This window comes from Sinocyclocheilus grahami, unplaced genomic scaffold (genome assembly GCF_001515645.1).
Source record: "Sinocyclocheilus grahami isolate Dianchi unplaced genomic scaffold, SAMN03320097.WGS_v1.1 scaffold378.1, whole genome shotgun sequence".
Classification (NCBI taxonomy): Eukaryota; Metazoa; Chordata; class Actinopteri; order Cypriniformes; family Cyprinidae; genus Sinocyclocheilus; species Sinocyclocheilus grahami.
In genome coordinates this window covers 220521-242739 of record NW_015505557.1, presented here as the reverse complement: position 1 = coordinate 242739, position 22219 = coordinate 220521, and the positions used below count along the sequence as shown (strand labels likewise).

Here is a 22219-nt window from a genome sequence, read left to right as displayed (position 1 = left end):
GAAAGTAGATGCATTTAGGAATCTTTAAGATTACTTACAACAGAACAGCAATGCATTTTATGGACGACCGTTTCGTGAGCCTAGGAGAGGAGGTAATTCTGACTTTGCTATGATAATCTGGAGCTTCTGAATCAGATACTGTTTTGTTATTAGTTTAAGTATTTGCTATTGACTGTTCAAATGCGGAGTTTTGCGCCTCGTGTGTGTGTGTGTGTGTGTGTGTGCGCGCGCACGCGCTAGCGTCACATCACAGTAGAGTCAGCTGTCTTAACCGCGGCTTGTGTACTGCATCATTACTGTGTCTGTTCCCCTTTCGGGCTTGAACTGATGGTAAAACTAATGACATTATTGACGGTCTTTACATTTATTTTGAAAGATTAAGCTCGCGGTTATGGTAAGGGGAGTTACATTTCCGACGAGTGCTTGTGGTGTTCGGCCAGTCACAATGCACTGGGTCAGCTGGCCAATCAGAGCAGACTGCGCTTGTCGGAAGGAGGGACTTTGTAGAAAACGAAGCGTTTGAGAGAGGCGGGGCATAGAGGACCTACAATAATGTACAGTATTTGAAAAAGAATGTATTTTTTGAAGATTAAAGCATGTCAACATATTCTGTTACACCAAATACACAAAATAATGATCTTTAAAAAAGCATCATATGACCCCTTTAAGGTTGAAAACAGTTGTGCTTATTAATGTTTTTGTGGATTTTTTTCAGGATTCTTCTATGACTTATTCGTCTTTATTATTATTTTATATTCTTTTATGACTATCAAGTCATAAAGGGTCCTGTGTTGATGGGTCTGTGAAGGAAAAGTAAAAATGCCAGCTGATTTCCTGAGGTTTCGTAAAATAGCCCCACCCACCACTGTACAAACACCTATCACAAGCTGGTCACTCTGGATACCAGTAGGCAACTGGCAGTGGAGAAACAGGAAACCATTCTGCAGTCCCTCAACAATCACCCCACACTCCCCTCCTCTCTCAGCACATCTCATAAACAGGAAGTCACTCAGTCTTTTGTACTGACTAAGAAAGAGAGGGGCCGTCCACACAGCACACACAGTTCTTACCTCTACAATTACACATCTGTAGCATATGAGCTGCTGCGGTAATACAGACCAGTGGTTCACATGTTCAGTTATGAACTGCATACACACAACAATAATGCAAAACAATTAGACTGAATAAGTCTGAAATTGCAATAGTTTCAAGCATTCAGCAGACAATAATATTCACAAATAGTGGTTAGCACAATTTGTGTTGGGAAAGTGTTCACGCTTTCCTTTTACAAATTGAAAATTTATTTTTCTACGCTAAATATACACTATTTGCATATTTAACATTCAAAAATAATAAAAATAATAATATTTAACATTTTGTCTAAACCAAAAAAATGTAACATAAAAAAATTAAATAAATGTAAATGCTATAAGTGAATTTATGCATCACATAATTATAATATACAGTATAAAAAATGCATATTAATTTTGAGATTTGCTAAAGATTACATTTAATGGTGTTATTAAATCATTCGTGTTTCTAAAGAAGAACTTTAAGTGATAATTAGATGATGGCTAAGGTAATCTAAATTCAAAATTAGGGGAAATAAGAGATTAACTATCCAATATGTAATACTCATAATTAAAAATTCTACAGTGCATTCCTAATTATATGGTTATTTGCATTTCCTTATTTTCATTTGCGTTGTTTCACTTGTCTGATCATGAAAAGAGATAAAATAAGTGCTTAGAATGCAGCAAGAAAGAAATTCCTGCTAGGTTGTCATAACATATCCCTGATTATATTTTAGAGCTTCATTAAGTGCTTGTTTAAGGATCTTTTAGAAAAGGCCAGGTTTGTATAATTAAAAAAAAGTAAAGAAAAGAAAAGAAAGAAGTCTCTGAGGCTCACCAAAGCTGCATTTGTTTGATTAAAAACACCTTAAGTGCTTGTTTAAGGATCTTTTAGAAAAGGCCAGGTTTGTATAATTAAAAAAAAGTAAAGAAAAGAAAAGAAAAGAAAGAAGTCTCTGAGGCTCACCAAAGCTGCATTTGTTTGATTAAAAACACTGTACAGACATTAATATTGTAACATATAACATTTTTGTATTTTAATATATTTTAATATGTAATTTATTCCTGTGATGCAAAGCTGAATTTTCAGCATCATTACTCCAGTCTCAGTGTCACATCCTTCAGAAATCATTCTACGTTGTTTTTCACTGATAATCTTCTCCAAATCTAATGAGCTTTTAACAGTTGCAGCCGAGTCGAGACCTGAGCTTGAGTACCGAGTCCTGAATTGTCTGATTTGTGAACAAGCACCACTAAATAAACAAAAAAATAAAGTCTAAATTTGTTCCCTGAGAAAACACAAAGTTACTGTAGTTCTGTCACTCTTTTTTCTAACACTTTTTACCAACAAAGAGCACGTCAGCATATTAAAGGCTTGAACAGAGAAAGATGGCTAATTACATTAGGCAGCATTTATGACAGCAAATCCAGACATGCTAGAATAAAAAAAACTAGAAATAGAAACTTCAAGATCTAAATATTTAGATGTTCCTTTGTTCAAAAATATGGAACATTTAAGTTTAGCTGTTGAGTTGATTGTTTTAACGCTGTGCAGCGATGCTGGTGAATCAGTCTGCTTTGATCACAACCAACCGTTCACAAATCATTCATTCTGCCAGACGCATACTCAAGACAGGACCTAATAACCAAAAGGTAGACTAAATACCAGCCGCAACAACATCCTGAACCTCAAGAAGGCTCAAAGAGATTGAACAACTAAGCTGAAATGAAAGACAAAATTCAAAGAAATACTGAAGGCTCAAGCATAGTTTCATAATGTACAGTACACTCTCAGAAAAAAAGGTACAAAAGTTGTCACTGTAAAGTTGTACTGGGGCGGTACCTTTTCAAAAGGCACACTTTTGTACCTAAAGAGTCCATATTGGTACCTTAAAGGTACATATTAGTACCTAAAGTGTACATATTTGAACCGAAAAGGTACAAAAGTGTACCTTTTGAAAAGGTACCGCCCCAGTGATGGCTTCTGTACCTTTTTTCTGAGAGTGTATGAACTGACTTTGAAAGAGTTAAAAGATGTCAATCAAGTGCGGAAAGCCACAATTTTAGTGCACAATGGGACATATCGAGCCTGCTTTGTCTTATAGCGTTAGCCTAACTCGGACAGGACTCATTTGCCATGAAGAAATTAGGTAAATTTGAGTTTCACAGACATTCTTTGTGATCCTGTCTGAATAAAACAAGACTGTGTTTATTCCCCTCAAACAACCTTGGCAAAATTACGGCACAAATTACCTAGTGTTTTTCAGTTAACTCTGGGGAAATGTAATCCCATGCAAATAGGAATGTCTGTGATTGTGGTGTACTATTCTTTTCATAACGCTTCTCCTAACCTTCCTTGAATACTGTAACTAAAGCTTAAAGCTAAATATATCAAACCTAAATACTGTTTTGCTGCATGGTGCACCTTTATTATGGATTTAGACATTCTTGGTGTTACAAAAAAATGTTTGTGGTTCTAGTAGAGCCAGTTGATCTACAAGGAACAAGTAAATAATTATTTGCATACTTTCATAAATCTCTTAACTATATACACTACTATTCAAAAGATTTTTACATTTTTGATGTCTTCTGCTCACCAAGGATGCATATATTTTTTTGATGTCTTTAATATCTTCTGGTTAACATGGCTGCATTTATTTTATCAAGAATATGAAATACTTTTATATGTATTTTAAAATGTAATTAATTCCTGTGATGACAAAGCTGAATTTTCAGCATCATTACTCCAGTCTTCAGTATCACATGATCCTTCAGAAATCGTTCTAATATCAAGAAACATTTCTCATTATCAATGTTGAAAACAGCTGCTGCTTAATATTTTTGTGGAAACCAGGATATTTTTTTTTACATTTTAAATGTCATTACTTTCACTTTTGATCAATTTAATGCATCCTTGCTGAATAACATTTTTAGTATTAATTTATAAAAAAATAAATAAAAAAACTTACTGACCCCAAACTTTTGTATGGTAGTGTACATAATTAAACAATTAATCACAAACAATGCACATAATAAAACTCTCATATCCAGACTATACACTTCTATGCTAAATATAACTACAGATTTCTCGCCCATCCATACACATGCATACCTTTTGTTGTTAATTTTAATTCAAATGTGCCTTAGAAAATTAATCCAAATCATAAGCATCACAGACATTTTCTTAAAGGGGTCATAGGATGCTACATGCACTTTTACAAGTTGTTTGAACTGAAATTTGTGTTGGCAGTGTGTGTACACAACCACCCTAAAATGATAAAAATCCACCCAGTGGTTTTTTGTAAATCTACTAAAATATTTACCCCTTTCTCAAATGGAGCCGATCTCAGATGCCTGTCTGTGTGACGTCACACAGACAGGCCCCTCCCACGATAGTTTGATTGACAGTAGCATTTCAGCACAGACTGGACTGCCATCTTACCTTAGCTCCACCCTGAGTGAGCTGTCATCAGTCCGCCATTGTTTCACCGCCGGAGCAGATGTAGACAAAAATGACTCCTAAGCGATTGAGGTGTTCTGTTGTTGGATGTAATAATGAACATAGCAGTCGTCATTTACTCCCGACATCTGAGCCGCTGAAGACACAGTGGATTATTTTTGTTTTTGAAGGGAATGCGCCCCCGATCTACATAAATGCGTCTCTGTTCACGCGAATCATTCGTGATCCAGCTTCATCTACAGAAGAAGTGAGTGTAAATGTTTTTTAACGAATCTTTGCAAATCGCCTTTCCTAATAATGTGCTAATTAGCAAGTTTCACGATGAATGACTAAAGTAAACAGTCACTCAGAGAGCGGCTCGGAAGAGAGGGGCGGAGTCAGCAGAGCTCATTAACATTTAAAGGAAAATGCTACAAATCTGCATGCTCTGAAAAGAGCTGTTTTTGACAGGGTAAAAAAAGGTGTTTTTAAACTACCACTGAGAAATTTTAACCAAACTATGTTACAGACTTTTCGTTAAGACCCTAAAGAATCATATCAACTTGTGGAAAATGGGCATCCTATGACCCCTTTAAATGTGTCTAAGCAGCTGGAGTTACAACCTAGGAAACAAGACCTGCGTCCTGTAAGGTCTGTCTGCCATCTAACAACAATTTCCAGACAAAATGAAGAAAATGTTCCATCCTTGACACACAAACAGAACAATAACAAGAGGAGGAAAGACACCAGTGGATAAAAGAGAAGAAGAGAGCTTTCAGCCCATCTGAGTGGTGCTGTTCTCTGATAGGATGTGGTGTGAATCCTTTCGATATGATGTTTGTTTTTAAAAACTGCAGTGTGTATTGCTTCAATTATTGTACAATTTCTAAACGCCAATATTAGAGGCAGGCAGTGTGCTAATACCAAAGAAATTCACGATTAAAAAGATCTAATCTGGTTGACAGGATAAAAACAGGAAATGGGAAGTCCATGATATCAGCAGCTGGAGAAAAAAAAGAACAAAGTAGCCACTTGAAGATTTGCATGTCTGGCTAGAGGAGCGAACGAAAGGTGCCACATTTGTGCATTTTAGATCCTTAAAAAAGTAATTCACATAATCATGTTTCTTTATAGACAGTATTTTCAATTATTTTAGATGGTAACCAAAGAAGGACAGGAATAGCCAATCCAGATGTTACAAAATATCAGGTCAAATCCAGACATAATAAGGCAAACAAGTAACAAATGGACCTGCACAGATGCATCGCATTCTAGATGATGCAAGCACAAATGAGGTCATTGCCAGCGGGACGACAAGCCCGCAAAATGCTGCCAGACTGCAGAGGTTTTGTGGGTTTTGTAAACATTCCCATTCCCATTGTTAATTGCTCTCATTTTCCTATATGTAGTTGTATAAAAATTCAGGAGAACTCCTATTAGAGTCCTATGATTTCCGTGATGTGAAAAACACAGAGGAAATGGTGGAATCCAGTCATAAAAATTGAATTTACAGTCTAACACAGAATGTCAGAGAAATTGGCAAATTTTGAATGAATATATCAAAAGTAGGGCCGTACTACAAATCAAACCACGGTACGGTAGTATTACACATACTCAAGCATGTTACGTGATGCCTGTGGTGTTTTCAGCATTTCATTTGATAAAACTATCATCATATCATATACACACAGAAACTAGTGTACTTCTCAAAGTAAGAATACAATTATTTAAACTTTATTTTAATATGGAATTTTTCCTCCATGTTTTAATTTTAGCAGTGAACCTCAGTTTGTTTGCCACTTTCACTTTGTTTGCCAAAAATAAAAAGAATTGCTAAATTTTCATTTGATTACATTTTAAAAGATTAAATTGCTATGTTTTATGCCTTCATTTGATTATCACCGCTAATACATTTGCATTAAATCATAAATCCAGAAAACAGAATTTATGAAAAAATAAATAAATAAAAAATAAAACAAAACAAAAACATTTCTCAAGTCCCTATTATTGTTAAAAAAATAATAAACTAACAAACAAAAATAAGTAAATAAATAAATAATTGTTTTCAAATAGTATGAATCAAACATTAGACATGCTTTTTGATTACTAAATATTTAATTAAACCAGTAAACCATTAATTATACCATTAAAACAGAATCCAGAAAATAAAACAGAAAACAGAATTTGGAAAAAAATAAAACCGATTTCATAGGGCCCTAAATATGTAATTGTTAACTTTTAATAAGTAATCAAGAAACATTTATTATCATTATCAATGATGAAATCTGTTGTGCTGCTTAAAGGTGTGATATGATGTTGCTAAAAAGAACATTATTTTGTGTATTTGGTGTAATGAAATGTGTTTATGCGGTTTAAAGTTAAAAAAACACATTATTTTCCACATACTGTACATTATTGCTTCTCCTCTGTGCCCCGCCTTTCTGAAACGTGTCGATTTTTACAAAGCTCATCGGTCTGAAAAAGCAAGGTGTGCTCTGATTGGCCAGCTATCCAGTGCGTTGTGATTGGCCGAATATCTCAAGCGTGTGACGGAAATGTTACATCCCTACCATATTGTGATGCTTGCGGCAACCACGTGTGACGACCCCATGCTGGACTCCGCTTCGTCCACGGTGAAAGCCGATCTGGCGATCCACAGCGCGAAGTTGAAGTATTTCCTCAGCGACCAGCACGGATCAGCTCCAGGCATGACGAAGCGGATATCGTCCTCTTTTGGAAGACCAAACAAAGTAGTTTCGCTTTCACAACGAAACACACAGCGCCTTCACGACATGGCGGCGGCAACAATACTACAGCGAGAATAAAAGTTACGCCTTCTTTCTTTGCGTGAACATTTGGGCGGCATTATGCAAATCTTCCATGTAGACATGGGGCGTGTTAGAACGAGCCGTTTTAGGTAGGCGTGGCTGACTCTTAACTTTTATAAAGAATATCTCTTTGGATTTGAGACTTTAGTCTTTGTAACTTTACAGATCTTCTTTATGCACCAAGAGCTTGTAACACTCCAAAGAGAAGGGATAAACGTTTCTTTAAAAGCTCTCCATGACCCCAGACTTTTCGCAGTTTTTCATGATTTCAATTAATTTGATTTTTTTGATTGCCAAGATTTAATTTAAGACAAAAAATGTGAATTTGGGAAAAAATAAAACTCATTTATAGGGCTCTAACCTATAATTTATAAAATACCCCTAAGCACTTGTCCTTTCCTCATGACCACACACAAATAAGAGGCCGAACCATCTGTGCACCACACTAGAAATAGGCATATCTGAGCAGGTGTTGGGGGAGGTTGCTCTAGGCCAAATAAAAGCAATGTGATCAAGAATGAACTTAGGATTTAAGGCCTTTTCTCAGAGGAGAAATGGTGACTCATCCCATTTTCATTCCTATCCCTGATCTCAGATGTTCCTCATTCACTAGCTGAAAGAAAATAAATGCTGTATGAGAGTTTCTAGGATACTAGTGGCAGAAAAAAATCATCTGGGATCATTGAACGGCACTTCTCTCTTACATCAACACCCACGTACAGTACACCCACATGCATGATCTAAAAACATGCATCCATGACGTTCACGTGCTTCTTTCAGCTACTGAACGCTTGGTGTGCTTCCGAGATCTCAACCTTGACTCCATCGCAGGTTTGTCAATTGCTGATATTCACACATAAAAAGAGGTTAATTTTAACAAGGAGAAGGAACTAGTCTTCCCACTCTCGGCAATTGCGTAAGAGGTCGCACCAACGCAAATAAAAAAATGCATCGGTGAGAGACAAAGAAGAAAAAGCTCTGGGAAGCAGAGAAGTGGTCATTGTCTGTGAGAGGGCCTGAGGTGTGTGGGTGGATGCTGTATTTGAATATTAAGGTTAACGGCAAAGTGCTGCATGCCAATCGAAACAGCGTCTCTCCAAGACGTGTAAAAACTGACTCCGTATCAAGCATAGCGATTAGATGCAGTGTCTAGTATCACTGCATGTCTATGCATGTCCATGTCATGTCAAATTCTACTGTTAGTGTCAATATGATCTCAAAGAGTTTTGTTTGCTGAGTGATAAACCACAAAGAGTTGCTAACAGCAAACATGAAGTGAGAACCATGAACACAAAAGTGCATGGCACTTCATTTTTTATTTATATATATATGTGTGTGTGTGTGATATTTTTGTGAAGCTGCTTTGTAGCAATTTGTATTGCGAAAAGTTCTATACAAATAAAATGTAACTGAACTGAATAATTGGGCGGTATTAGATGCTAGAAAAAATTTACACCACCTAAATCATAAATAAATATTATTTTACAACAACAACAATAATACAAATAATATAAGATAAGATAAATAGATAAATGTAAATTTATCAAATATAAATAAATAATAATTTATATTATTACTACTACTTCTATTAATGCTGTGAAATTTGATGTTAGATAAATTCTAGAAAATATGAATACAAGGTGCATCATCGATATTTTTGGTCAGTTGTCCCAGAAAAGAAAAACTATACATTTTAACTGCACATAAAAGGTCATTTTGTCATTGTTTAGGAGTACACTAGCAAAGAGATGACTTGAATGCAAACAAATATGAACCAAAACGCCAGAAAACTATAATTATGATTTGATACCGTCTCATATGTGACCTTGGACCACAAAACCAGTCATAAGGGTCAATTTTTCGAAATTGAGATTTAGATATCATCTGAAAGCTGAGTAAATAAGTTTTCCATTGATGTATGGTTTGTTAGGATAGGACAATATTTGGCAGAGATACAACTATTTGAAAATCTGGAATCTGAGGGTGCAAAAAAATCTAAATATTGAGAAAATCGCCTTTAAAGTTGTCCAAATTAAGTTCTTAGCGATGCATATTACTAATCAAAAATTAAGTTTTGATATATTTACAGAAGGAAATTTTACAAAATATCTTCATGGAACATGATCTTTACTTAATATCCTAATGATTTTTGGCATAAAAAAAAAATCTATAATTTTGACCCATTCAATGCATTTTTGGCTGTTGCTACAAATTTTCCCCCATTGACTTAAGACTGGTTTTGTGGTCCAGGGTCACATATTAACAACTAAAAACTCCTGAAACCAACCAGAAACATAATTAAATGTACAGTTCATCCAAAAACAAATGTTCTGTCATCACGTTCATACCCTCATGTTGTTCCAAACCTGTTTGACTGTCTGTCTTCTGTGGAACACAAAAGAAAACAATTTGAGGAACGCTGAAATCCAAAACAACATTGGACCCCATTGACTTTCGTTGTATGGACAGGCATTTTTTCTAATATATCTTCTTTTGCATTCCTCAGAAGAAATAAAGTCATACAGGTTTATGAAGGCCAAGTAAATGACCGTATTAAAGTATGCCTTTAATAGCCTAATTTATAGTTCTTTATTTATGCAGGGAGTGATATGGACCAGCAGTTCTCAATTCCAGTCCTCGCGTACCCCCGCTCTGCACATTTTGTATGTTTCTCTTATTGCTTCAGACGTTTGTTATATTTGACGAAGTGCCCTGCGAAGTGGACATTACCGGATATTCCTCCATGATTCCAGTTTGAAGCGAGCGTGTATGTTCCATACAAAGGGCATTTAAGTGTGCGAGACGTGAATTTAAATTGTATTTATTTACAGAGGTATATTATGTCCCACTTCACACTTTTCTAGTAAGTTTCGTATGTGTGTGAAGACGCTGCAGGCAGCAGCGCAGTGCAAATCTGTAAATGAATATTCCGAAGTGAAGTAAACTTCAACGGATTTCCCCTGCTCAGGGAGTAGGGAGCAATGGACACTGTGTAGGGACCATGTCAATCGGAACACAGTTCATGCACGGAGCTCACTTCTAACGAGATGATGATCTGAATCAGGTGTGTTAACAAAGAGAGACGTGCAAAACATGCAGAGCGGGGGTACGCGAGGACTGGAATTGAGAACCGCTGATATGGACTACGACAATATGGGTCAAACTTTCAGATCTAGCTCTAGCACTGCCATCCAAGCCATTGTTTGTCCACTACTGACAATATTATTATTTAACCAAACGGGGTCACCGCTTCCAATTCACTCCCACATGTGGGTCTCATTAGAAAGTCCAGAGACGAAAACAACAATCGACTTACACAACAAGCAACACTCAAGACCTTCGCCAAAGATCCCAACACAGATAAACTGCCATTATAAAAGCTTGTTTTTGCACCTGATACTGAATCTAATGCTTAAGTGAAAAATAGAATAAGATAGAAAGATAAAGCTGAAACCAGAACTGAATACAAGTTCTTCCAGTCAATTGGAAGATAAAACAATCTGTGACCCAGTTTTGCTTAAGAAACCTTGGTCTCTATAGAAAATAAGTAAGGAGGAGTGCAGCTACCTTGTTACTTGTAATTTAGCTGAAGTTTTTATCCAAAACGACTTGCAAGGAAAGTCTCTAAGGACTCAGTTCTTCAATTGCACCTATTGCAACCTTCATATTCGCAGTGTAGCATCTTACCCATTTGGCTACCAATACTCCAACATCCCCTTTCGCCATAATAATACGAAAGATCAGACATGAGATATCAGAGCTCTGAAATGTCAAGCAGTGAAAGTGAGTAACGGCTGCAAGTTCTGAATCAGCGGTGATAATGAGTCAGCCTCCTGTCCAGGACTATGCAGTACAGACGAGTCATTACACACTACCGCAGACATGAGTTATGGACAGAGATAGCAAACATCATCTTTGCAGAGGTCGAGAGAAAATAATATAAATGGAGCAGTATACTAGGTTGAACAATACTGAAATAATCTGACATCAAATATCGACATTTGAATTAACATTATTCATGGCATTTAGAACAAATTAGTCATATTATTTATGGTCGTGTTGGGTTAAAACATACACAAGTCTGAAGCCTGTAAGATGTTAAACGTTTTGGAAAGAAGTCTATTATGCTCTCCAAGGCTGCATTTTCTTTTATAAAAAATGCAGTAAAAAAACAGTAATAATGTGAAATATTATTACAATTCACATTAACTGTTTAATACTTGAATATATCATAAAAAAATCGAATATAGTCTTCAGTGTCACATGATCCTTCAGAAATCATACTAATAGGCTGATTTGATGATCAACAAACATTTCTTATGATCAATGTCGAAAACAGTAGTGCTGCGTCATATTTTTATGAAAACCTTGATACTTTTTTCAGTATTGTTTTATGAATAGATTTCAAAAGAACAGCATTTATTTAAAAAGGAAATATTTTATAACATTATACAGGTCTTTACTGTCACTTTTGATCAATTCAATGTGTCCTTTCTGAATGAAGGCAATCATTTCTTACACTAACTAAAAAAAAACGTACACTACTGATCATTAATTATCTAGCCATATTTAAAATTAGTAGTAGGCCGTCATATAAGCCAGGAAAAGAAATTAGCCTATCTGATAATGTGTACACCTGAAAAATTCTCACCTTTTGTGTTCATTTGATAATTTGAAGTAAAACTTGTATGAATGTTAATTTAATTTATTAAGAGTGTATTATTTTTAAATAAATTTGTCATTATTTTAAAAATATATATTTAAACAAAATATAATATAACTGAAACAAATGTGTGGAAATTAAATATAATACCATGCATATACTGTATATCTTGGTATTATATGTCACCGGCTACATTAGTATTTATACATCTGTATCAGCCATAACATTCAGCCACTTTAAAAACAACATCTAGCAATTAATTTGCCAACCCATCTTGTCTACATTTTCTGTTCCACAATCACTTTAAAGGAAACTTTGCAAATGAGTTACTCCGTTCATGCCTTCAATCAAGAATGCCATGTAAAGCAAGCCAAACAATGACAGATGCTTTTCAATACTAACCAACATACCTTCATTAATCAACCTCAGGTTATTGAGGACATGACATCTTAATTGGAAATACATACTGGGGCTCGATCGCATCCAGTCTTTGCCCCTTATGCCCCAAACAGATCACCACCTCCACTCCAGAGACACAACCTAAGTCATGGGCTGTCATTCGGCTCACAAATGGAAAACGGCCTAAATCAATGGCCTGGAAAAACAAGTGCCGGCTAATTATAGGGAAAAGGCAGCCAGTGGAAGAGAACATCAACACCTCACATTGGCCTCAATGTGACAATGTGATCTATACGGTCCATCCGGAGGTAAAAAAAACACACACAGGTCACAAACTCCAGGAGACTCAAGCTAAGCAAAGAGTTCCATCTAAGCACTCTGCTTTCCACTCTGCATGTGTGTAGTTATTATTTGAGCCTCTCATTCTGATTTCTTGGCTCCTGCTATTATTAGCTGCCTCTGAAATCCAAGTCCACAGAGGGTTCCTCCATCAGCTACTGCTCTACCATCATGCACAACTCTGAACAGAAGTCCCTTTGATTTTTGGTCTGCATCTTGTGCTGATGAAAACAAATGTGTCAACTAATGTCAAATCAAAAAGATAACAAAATAGGCAATAAAAAGAAAGCGGTCCAAAAGCAACTGTCCCTTGCAAAGAAATACAGTCATGCTATCTACATATGTGGTTAATGTTTAATTCGCTCTGGAAGGACAAAAGGGGGATTCCATTCTCGCACACTCTTATCCTTAAACCAGTTCAAAGAGAGAAGGCTGGGGGAGATTGAGAATGAGAAGGACTGGTTTTTATAGCTCAACAGTAATCCTGAAATGTTTACCTTTTGAAGGCTGGTAGGATTAAGTTGCGTCTTATCAATAATTTTTATGGCCACCTGCAAGAAAAAAAAAAAAATTTCACTGGCTTGTTCAATGAAGTCTGACGAGTAGTCAGTAAAAGAGCCTCAATATTATGATTTTATCTCCGCAGCTCAACTCAACATCAGGGTGAATCTCACTAAAGCATTTGGGAACAAGTCTGGGTTGTATTTCATTCCTAAATAAAAACAAATACTATTTATAATAATTTACTTATAATATTGCTATTTTAGAGATACTTTAAGGACCATTAAGTAATTTATTTTTGCATAATGACATTATTTGTATGTAGAAAATTTACAGTTATGTTTAACTGTAAAAAATGTTATCATACAAAAAAGTTATAAAAAAGCAAACCGTGCTCTCTCTCTCTCTATATATATAGCAAAATCCAAAAGTTCTCCATTGAGATCTTCATGAAGCTCACCTCTCGTCCTGTGAGAATGTGTCGTGCCAATTTGACCTTGGCAAAGTTGCCCTTGCCGATGGTTTTGAGGAGCCGGTAGTTGCCGATATGTGGCTGTTCATCGGCACAGGAGGCGATGGAGTTCCGACAGCGGGCCCCTGACCGCCCTGGACGGGACGCCACTTCATTCCGCCCATCCGTGTGTGATGTGTGCTGGAGACAGATGGGGGGGAAAAAGATTAGTAAAAACAAATATACTACTGTTCAAAAGTTTGGGGTCTGTAAGATTTTTTTTTAAAGAAAGTATTTTTTGTGCTCAAGGACACATTATAATAATCAAAACTGAAAGTGAAGACATTTATAATTTTACAAAAGATTTCGGTTTCAAATTAAAGTTGTTCTTCTGAGCATTCAATTTATTAAAACATCTGAAAAAAAATAATGTAGTACCAATTCCACAAAAATAGCAGCACAATTCTTTTCAACATTGATGATAATAAAAAATCATGAGCAGCAAATCAGCATATTAGAATTAATTCTGAAGGATCATGTGACACTGAGGACTGGAGTAATAATGCTGAAAATTCAGCTTTGCATCACAGGAATAAATTACATTTTAAAATATATTACACTAGATACCAGTTATTATAAATTGTAAAAAAATATTTCACAATATTACGGTTTTTGCTGTATTTTTTTATCAAATAAATGCAGCCTTGGTAAGCATAAGAGACTTTCAAGAGCATTCTCAATCCTAAACTTCCATATAATTTTGTGTGAATGCAACAGCCTTTCAATTAGATAAAACTGTCAGAACATTAAAAAGTTTTAACTAAAATTCTACTCATTTTGGAGATCTCTGTATACTGCATTCGTTTTGGTAGTCTGACAGCTGTTAAATGCCAGGTAAATGAAAACATAGGGAATGTCAAATGCTGTTTGCATGAAGATATTTGAACCCGACAACCTCAAAGAGGAGCTTCACCGCAGGAAATATCTTCATTTCCTCCCATCAAGGATATATATCTGTGAACCGAGCAGGTCAAAGAGTTTCAGTTGACATCTGTTTGTGCTACAGTACAGTGCCTCTTAAGTTTCCCCTCATAAGGGAGACATGTAAATAAAGTAATCTGGACAAAATGTCAGATGGTTTCCTGGATTTCTGTTTTGACTTCCTTTATCGCTGAAAAATACTGGAGCTGCATCCTTTTAGAAATAGAGAGGGATACTTTTTCAAAATTATTATTTGTTGCTGATTTTTGAAGACAAAGTTTCTTCCTGCTAGTCAAGTATAACTAAGATTTGGTACTTTATAGAAATGGACACCAGCGTTTTTATGTGACTATTAAGTTATAAGAATTTAAAGTGACAGAGAATTTAAAGGAGTAGTTCACCCAAAAATGAAAATTTGCTGAAATTTTAATGAATGTTTGTTCATGGGAGCAGATTTGGAGATCACCAAAGCTCACCAGATCCTCTGTCTGCAGTGAATGGGTGCCGTCAGAATGAGAGTCCAAACAGCTGATAAAAACATCACAATAATCCACAAGTAATTCACACCCCTCCAGTCCATCAATTAACATCTTGTGAAGTGAAAAGATGCGTGTTACTGCATGTATGAGACAAATCAGCTATTAAGAGGTTTTTAACTTCTGGCCAAATGACTAGTCCATTTCCTACAGTGAAAAAGTAGGCTAAAGTAGACTTTTTTGCTTTGTAAACGGTGCTTAATCTGTGCATATTTCTCTCCTGATTCAGACTTTCAATGAAGAAAGCAGCATTATAGAAAGAGGGCTTATATTTTAGGTGAAAGTAATGGTTTGAAGTTGAAAACGTCTTGATGGATTTGATTCTTACAAACACGCAGCTATTCACTTCACAAGATGTTGTGTGGATTACTTGTGAATTACTGTGATGTTTTTATCAGCTGTTTGGACTCATTCTGACGGCACCCGTTTACTGCAGAGGATTCATTGGTGAGCAATTGATGCAATGCTCAATTTCTCCAAATCTGCTCCAATGAAACAAACTCATCTACAACTAAATCGATCTAAATTTTCAGCAGATTACAATTTTTGGGTAAACTATTTGTTTAAAATTTGACAGTGAATGTGAAGTTATAAGAATGTAAAATAGTTCAGTGCCACTAATGATGATGTTAACATCTCAAACAGCATTACCCAAAAGACAAAAACACCCAGCTACCTCATTGAATCAATAACTGTAATGGATGAGCGATGATAATTAGTGGCCATGACTGTAGTAAATCTATTTAATATGTCAGCATCACTGAGCAAACAAAAGGCAGTGATGACACCATCGGTTTGCACAGCGAAGACTCATCTATGATACATTTTCAAGCAGCATGCCGGTCCATCTGGAACCCTAAAAAAATTAGCCCTCAAAATAACTGCAATAGACATCTTAATGATAATATTCAATGTAGATGAAAAGGCCACAGCATGCGTGCTGCCGGTATAAAGAAAAATGAACAATATCTCTCAATAAGGGATTCAGGAAATGAGGTATGACGTGGATGGAGACTGAAACAATACCTGAGATGTTGCCTGCATCACTGTGAGTCATGGTATTCAAGTCATGAAAAGACCTTAAGTATTACAAAATTGGGTAGTACTAGTAAACCTTGGTCAAGATTACTTCATTTTGTAATTCAAACTCCACAGGTTTTAGTTCAACTATTACATGACCACTAGTCATATAAATTATTATTTGATCTATTTTGCTCTACAAATAATGGAATTGTTGAAAAATCACCTTTTGTGTTCCACAGAAGACATGTTTGGAACAACATGAGGGTGAGTATATGATCACAGAAGTTTCATTTTAGGTTGAACTATTGCTTTAAACTACAAAATGAGGTTTAAGGTCCAAAATAGATAGCAGAAGCTCATAAAAGCCTTCAATGTCATAAAGCAGCACTGAGACAATGATGAGAGCAGCACCATACAGCAATGAATCAGATCAAAGATAAGCTTTTTAAAAGAAAAAAAAAAATCAATAGCCAGTTAGTAATCAATTAGTTGTACCGTATTGGCCCGAATATAAGACGACCCCCTTTTTTCCAGATGTACCTTTTGGAAAAAGGCTTTTTTAAAGCCAAATCTTGTTTTTTCTCAGTAAAACACATTTTGTCTTCAATTATTTTCATATTTTTCCTATTTTAATTTTGTTTTGAAAGTATGGTAAAAACTGGTAAAATGTACCAACAATCACATTAAAAAAATATACACTTTAAAAAAAAACAGGTAGCCTATCTGAATTTAGGCTATCCATCTAATAGTAGCCTACCAAAATCTTATTAACAGTAGAAGTTAAATCTTACTGTAGTCTTCAAATCTGGGTACTGTCTTACGTTTTAAAATCACAAAGGGAGTTTAGTCCCATCAGGCTAACGTGACAGTCACGACTCATGCACCTGTAAGGTTTTGTTTTTCTTTTGTTTTTACTCGCGATCTTTACAACACGCATTACATTACGTATTTCATGGCACACTCGTTTTATGCATATTTGGCTCCACCTATTGTTGTGGGTGTATTATTGACATGTCAAAGTCTAGACTTATATTGGGGTCAATACGGTATTACCACAAAATAACAGTGGACGAAAGCAAAGGCAGGAGCCAAGATGTTCCAAAGAGCATCTTGTGCTTCATTTTGTACCGTCTGCACAAAAAAGTTCACATGGTCACTGGCTCAAAATTATCTATTTGATTCATGACCTACAAATATTGCAGAATCATAAATTCTTATTCATTTCACATAATAACAATAGATTTGTCTTACAGTTTTTAACCCTAAAACTTATTTGTTTCCAGTTTTAAATTCAGTTATCAATACTAAATTTGCAATGTGGTCTTAGACATTTGTACCCCACTATAAACTACCTTTCAAAAGTTTGAGGTCAGTTTTCTTTTCTTTTTTAAAGTTTTTGAGAGAATTTATAAAAAAAAACGTATATTGTGAAATATAGTTACAATTTAAAATAACTGTTTTCAATTTTAATATATTTTAAAGGGGTCATGAACTGAGAAATCAAAATTCCCTTGATATTTTGACATAAGAGGTCATTGTACTTTAAAAACATACTGTAAGTTTCAGAACTCAGAACTTTCTCGTTAGTCTAAAAACAGATTATATTGAAGCCATATTGAAGCCAACAACAGTTTATGGAATGTGCCACTTTATGATGTAACAATGTGGCTAAACACCGCCTCCACAAAAGATCAACCCCTGCTTCATCACTGCCTGTTTAGCTCCGCCCACCGATTTGCGCATGTCTATGCAGAAACTAAACTATAAAGATGGCTCTGAAGACAACAAGACGCTGTGCAGTGCCAAGATGTGGAAAAACAGTCTGCATTGCCTTCCTTCTAATCCCTACATTAGGAAAGAGTTGATGAACTTTATTTTTAATGAAGTTCCAGACCGTGTCAGTAAGAACTTGGTCCTCCTTTGTTCCCCTCATTTTACCGCAGATTTGTTTACAAACAAGGCACAATTCGACCCAGGATTTTGAGAAAGATTGAAACTAAAAGATGATGCTGTAGCCTATAGGGATGTAACGATTCACTCAACTGACGATTGGATTTGAATCGATTCACGATTTTGATTTCATGATTCGATTCACAATTTCTTTTATTTTTTACAAAATGAGATTTAAGACAAATTATAAATTAAATGTGTTCTTTTATTATTGCTTGGACAAAATGCTGCACATTTCTTTTTAAAATTGAAATATAACACTATAATAATATACTAATATAGCACTTGCATATTATTGCTCTTTTGTTGGTTTTGATTGCTTCTATTGTCCTCATTTGTAAGTCCCTTTGGATAAAAGTGTCTGCTAAATGACAAAATTTTAATATAATGTAAATAACGAAACTAAATTGAAATTTACAAACAAGCCCCAAATCAAATAAATAAGAAACACAAATAAAAGAAATCTCTTCATATAAACAAATTAAGGCTTTGTCTGTGCTCTTTCCATTTACAATTAGAGGCAACAACTTTTAATAATTTTTTTTACATGATGCATTTTAATCATGATCCAAACAAAGATGCTCCATACATGCAACATGAGCAGTTTTTAATTTAAATTAAATTGTATAATTTCGAAATTTGATGCAAAAACAGAATGGTTTGACTTCAGTTTTGTGAAACTATACATAAAAATATCTGCATGAAACAGAAACAGCAGACGAGCTGAATGAGACGCAGATTCACTCTCTGCCAGTAGGTGGCGCTTAAAGCGTTTCCTTGGTTTCTGCTGTAAACAAAGGAGCGCTGCACTTATGAACTTTAATATGCATTATACAGAGGCAAGATGAAAAGAAAAAATACCATCTAAACTTTTCTAAAGACAGTTAGTTCCCCTCAGACATTCATTCATATAAACTCCTACCCCTAAATGAATCTCGATTGGTTTAGCATCTCAACCGATTTCAATCGTCACATATTTGAATCGATTTTCAACCGGCTTGCAGTTAATCGTTACATCCCTAGTAGCCTACCAACTACACCAGATTCGATAGTAATGTCGCAACACACAAGTGTGAGTAACTGTTTTTATTACGTGGTCACTATTGCTTGATATTGTTTGATATGTACTGACTATTTACACGTTTTTAACCTAAATCACAGCAGCGTCCATCTATGAAGGATGTAGGCTGACAAACTAAACAAACTAAAACTCTTTTTGAATAACAAAAACTATGACGTAAATCTATTGACATTTTCGGCAACGAATAAAAACGAGACGAAAATGTTAGGGAGGGAAGATTTGGGATGAGATTCATTCAGAACGAATCTGCTGCCTGGTTCGGAGGTTACACGTACATATGAACCGGCAATACACTTGCTGCACGTCGCATAAAACGTTCAAATAATGTCAATATGTGGGAGTAAGAGAAGAGTAGACATATGGATAACACTGACGATGCAAGAGTGAACTCAATTCGGTCCGATTTTCTGAGCGCAGACACTATACACACACACAGAAAGCGCCTCTCACAGCGCGCGAGTACTCTTTCGCAACGCATGAACGGAGAATTACACACAAAATTATGTCGAATTGTCCGTTTTGACGAGTATTCACGTAAACACAGTTGATTACGTCTTAAATTAACGTAAACAGTAAGGAGAACGTGTATGTATCAGCTGTGCATTCGGTTTTAAAGGGACAGCAGCCTATTTTAGTTGCTATTGTCCGAGTCATTGATGTTAATCAAGCAACAAAAGAAAGACAGAAAATCACGCACTGCTCTTGACTGAAAAACTTTAGTAGCCTTAAAGATTAATCTAAATGTATTTATAGAAATAAATATGTCTGCTTGAAAGAATGAAGAATATGGTTAACAAGTTGCTATAAAGAATGCATAATTAGCCGATATAACCATTGGTATTTCATTAAAAAGTAGACCATATTCTTGTTCTTTATGAGACGTGGTTTTATTTCATTTTAACATAAAGGCATGTTGTGTGTCACAGCAGTTAAATATCTATCATGATAAAACCTTAATATCAAACCTATATAATGAGTTTGGAAATTTTTGAGAAATGCTTAATAAATGCATTACACTGTAACTAAACCCATTAGATTTTAGCCGACTAAATTTACTGTAATTTAGTCGACTAAAATCTTATGATATTTAGTCGACTAAAACTAAAAACATTTCAGATGACTAAAATATTACTAAAACTAAATGGCATTTTAGTCAAAAGACTATGACTAAAACTAAATCAAAATATGCTGTCAAAATTAACACTGGTAACTACAAATGTCAGACTCATTCGATGAATAACATCACAGTAAATAGGAACTGGTTAACTTGACTTGATAAAATAAGGATAGATTTACCATCTAAACAGGGGGATTTAAAAAGTCTAAACCTATATTCAAACCTAACATTAAACACAATATTAAATAAAATAAAAAATTACATGTAATATTAATTTAATGTTTACATTTAAAATGGTAACCTAGATTAGACTAGATTAGCAAACAATTTTCAATGGCCAATCTGAGGAACGTAAGTCTATCAGGTACAAAACCTTATTCAAACTAGCTGTGATTTGTAGAAAAGCAGGTGTTGAGTCAGTGCTATTTTTTCTTTTACTAATAAGAGACTGAACACTTAAATCTTAAATGCATGAATAACTGCATTAAAAAAAACATCAAACGAGAAGTCTGAAGTATGTTAACTGGAGTTTGCAGTGCAAAATCATTTGAAATCATTATTTAGGACCATGAGAGATCCTTAAAAAGACTGTGTCCTAAATTCTCCCTCTAGGACAAATGCTCTCATCTAGGACATTCTAGAGCACAGAGTAATATTTCTCTATCACAACATGAAAACCGCCTATAATAATAACATTGTTGTTGCTGATAAGATCTCAACATAGTTTCATTTTAAATGTCTCAATACAACTTCAGTCAATATCTGATGCAGCCAGTGTTACAACAAAATCAATCGGGGTTTACACCATTTGAGGGGCTAATCACAACATTCACTGTTGTTCTGATTAAACATTTGCCAAATATGATCTAAAATCTCACAGCCTGGACCGGTTTCAAGTGCATTACACATTAAAACCTTCCTGTGTCAACAAATCTGCTTCCTTTCTGACTCTCAATGGCTTTGCATATTACAACAGCCTCATTACAAACGGCCTTTTTCTTCTAATCTAAATTTAATCATCCTAATTAGAATGAGTAATTAGCACTTACTATAGTTATGCGGTGCCTCTTGACAGAGTGGGAGCCCTTCATTCTAGCATTGGCGATCTGAATGGCGTCGAAGCTGACAGTCGGTCCGTTTTTGTGATGCTGACAGCTCATTGATCGCCTGGCACAAACCAATGCTCAGAGGAGCATGAAAACATTTCCGACACTTGTCGTTAGATGTCCAATGGGTACAGAGGATTTGAGCCTTCTCTCTCTCTCTTTCTCTCTAACTCTCTCTGGGTAGCAAAGAAGGGAATAGTCGTCACTCAAGGACTAACCAGTGGTGAGACTGCATAATCAGGCAGGTAAGGTCTCCTCACTTATCTGTGTGTCAATGACGCACAAGAGCTCCAGCACAATAAACTTCATTTATACAGCGCTTTTTATAGATACTGTAATTTAAAGTGCATTTCACATGAGTGGAGCATTCGATATTCTGTTTTCAGTTTTTTATTATTATTATGGATGCAATTTAAACACTGCACATCACTGCAAAATGGAGTAATTAGCACTTACTATAGTTATGCGGTGCCTCTTGACAGAGTGGGAGCCCTTCATTCTAGCATTGGCGATCTGAATGGCGTCGAAGCTGACAGTCGGTCCGTTTTTGTGATGCTGACAGCTCATTGATCGCCTGGCACAAACCAATGCTCAGAGGAGCATGAAAACATTTCCGACACTTGTCGTTAGATGTCCAATGGGTACAGAGGATTTGAGCCTTCTCTCTCTCTCTTTCTCTCTAACTCTCTCTGGGTAGCAAAGAAGGGAATAGTCGTCACTCAAGGACTAACC

General features: G+C 35.6%; 1 protein-coding gene across 1 annotated transcript in view; it reads right to left on the bottom strand.

Moving 5' to 3' along the window:
* The window catches only part of LOC107549664 (MAP/microtubule affinity-regulating kinase 3-like), a 61246-nt gene extending 39635 nt beyond the window's left edge, over window positions 1-21611 (bottom strand). Inside the window, exons 1-3 of the mRNA XM_016230839.1 lie at window positions 21431-21611; window positions 13703-13894; window positions 13239-13292 (exon numbers count right to left, since the gene is read on the bottom strand). Coding sequence (XP_016086325.1) covers window positions 13239-13292; window positions 13703-13894; window positions 21431-21541 — 357 coding nt within the window. The 5' untranslated portion in view covers window positions 21542-21611. The remainder of the gene's footprint in view (window positions 1-13238; window positions 13293-13702; window positions 13895-21430) is intronic.
* Between the last annotated feature and the right edge of the window lie 608 nt (window positions 21612-22219).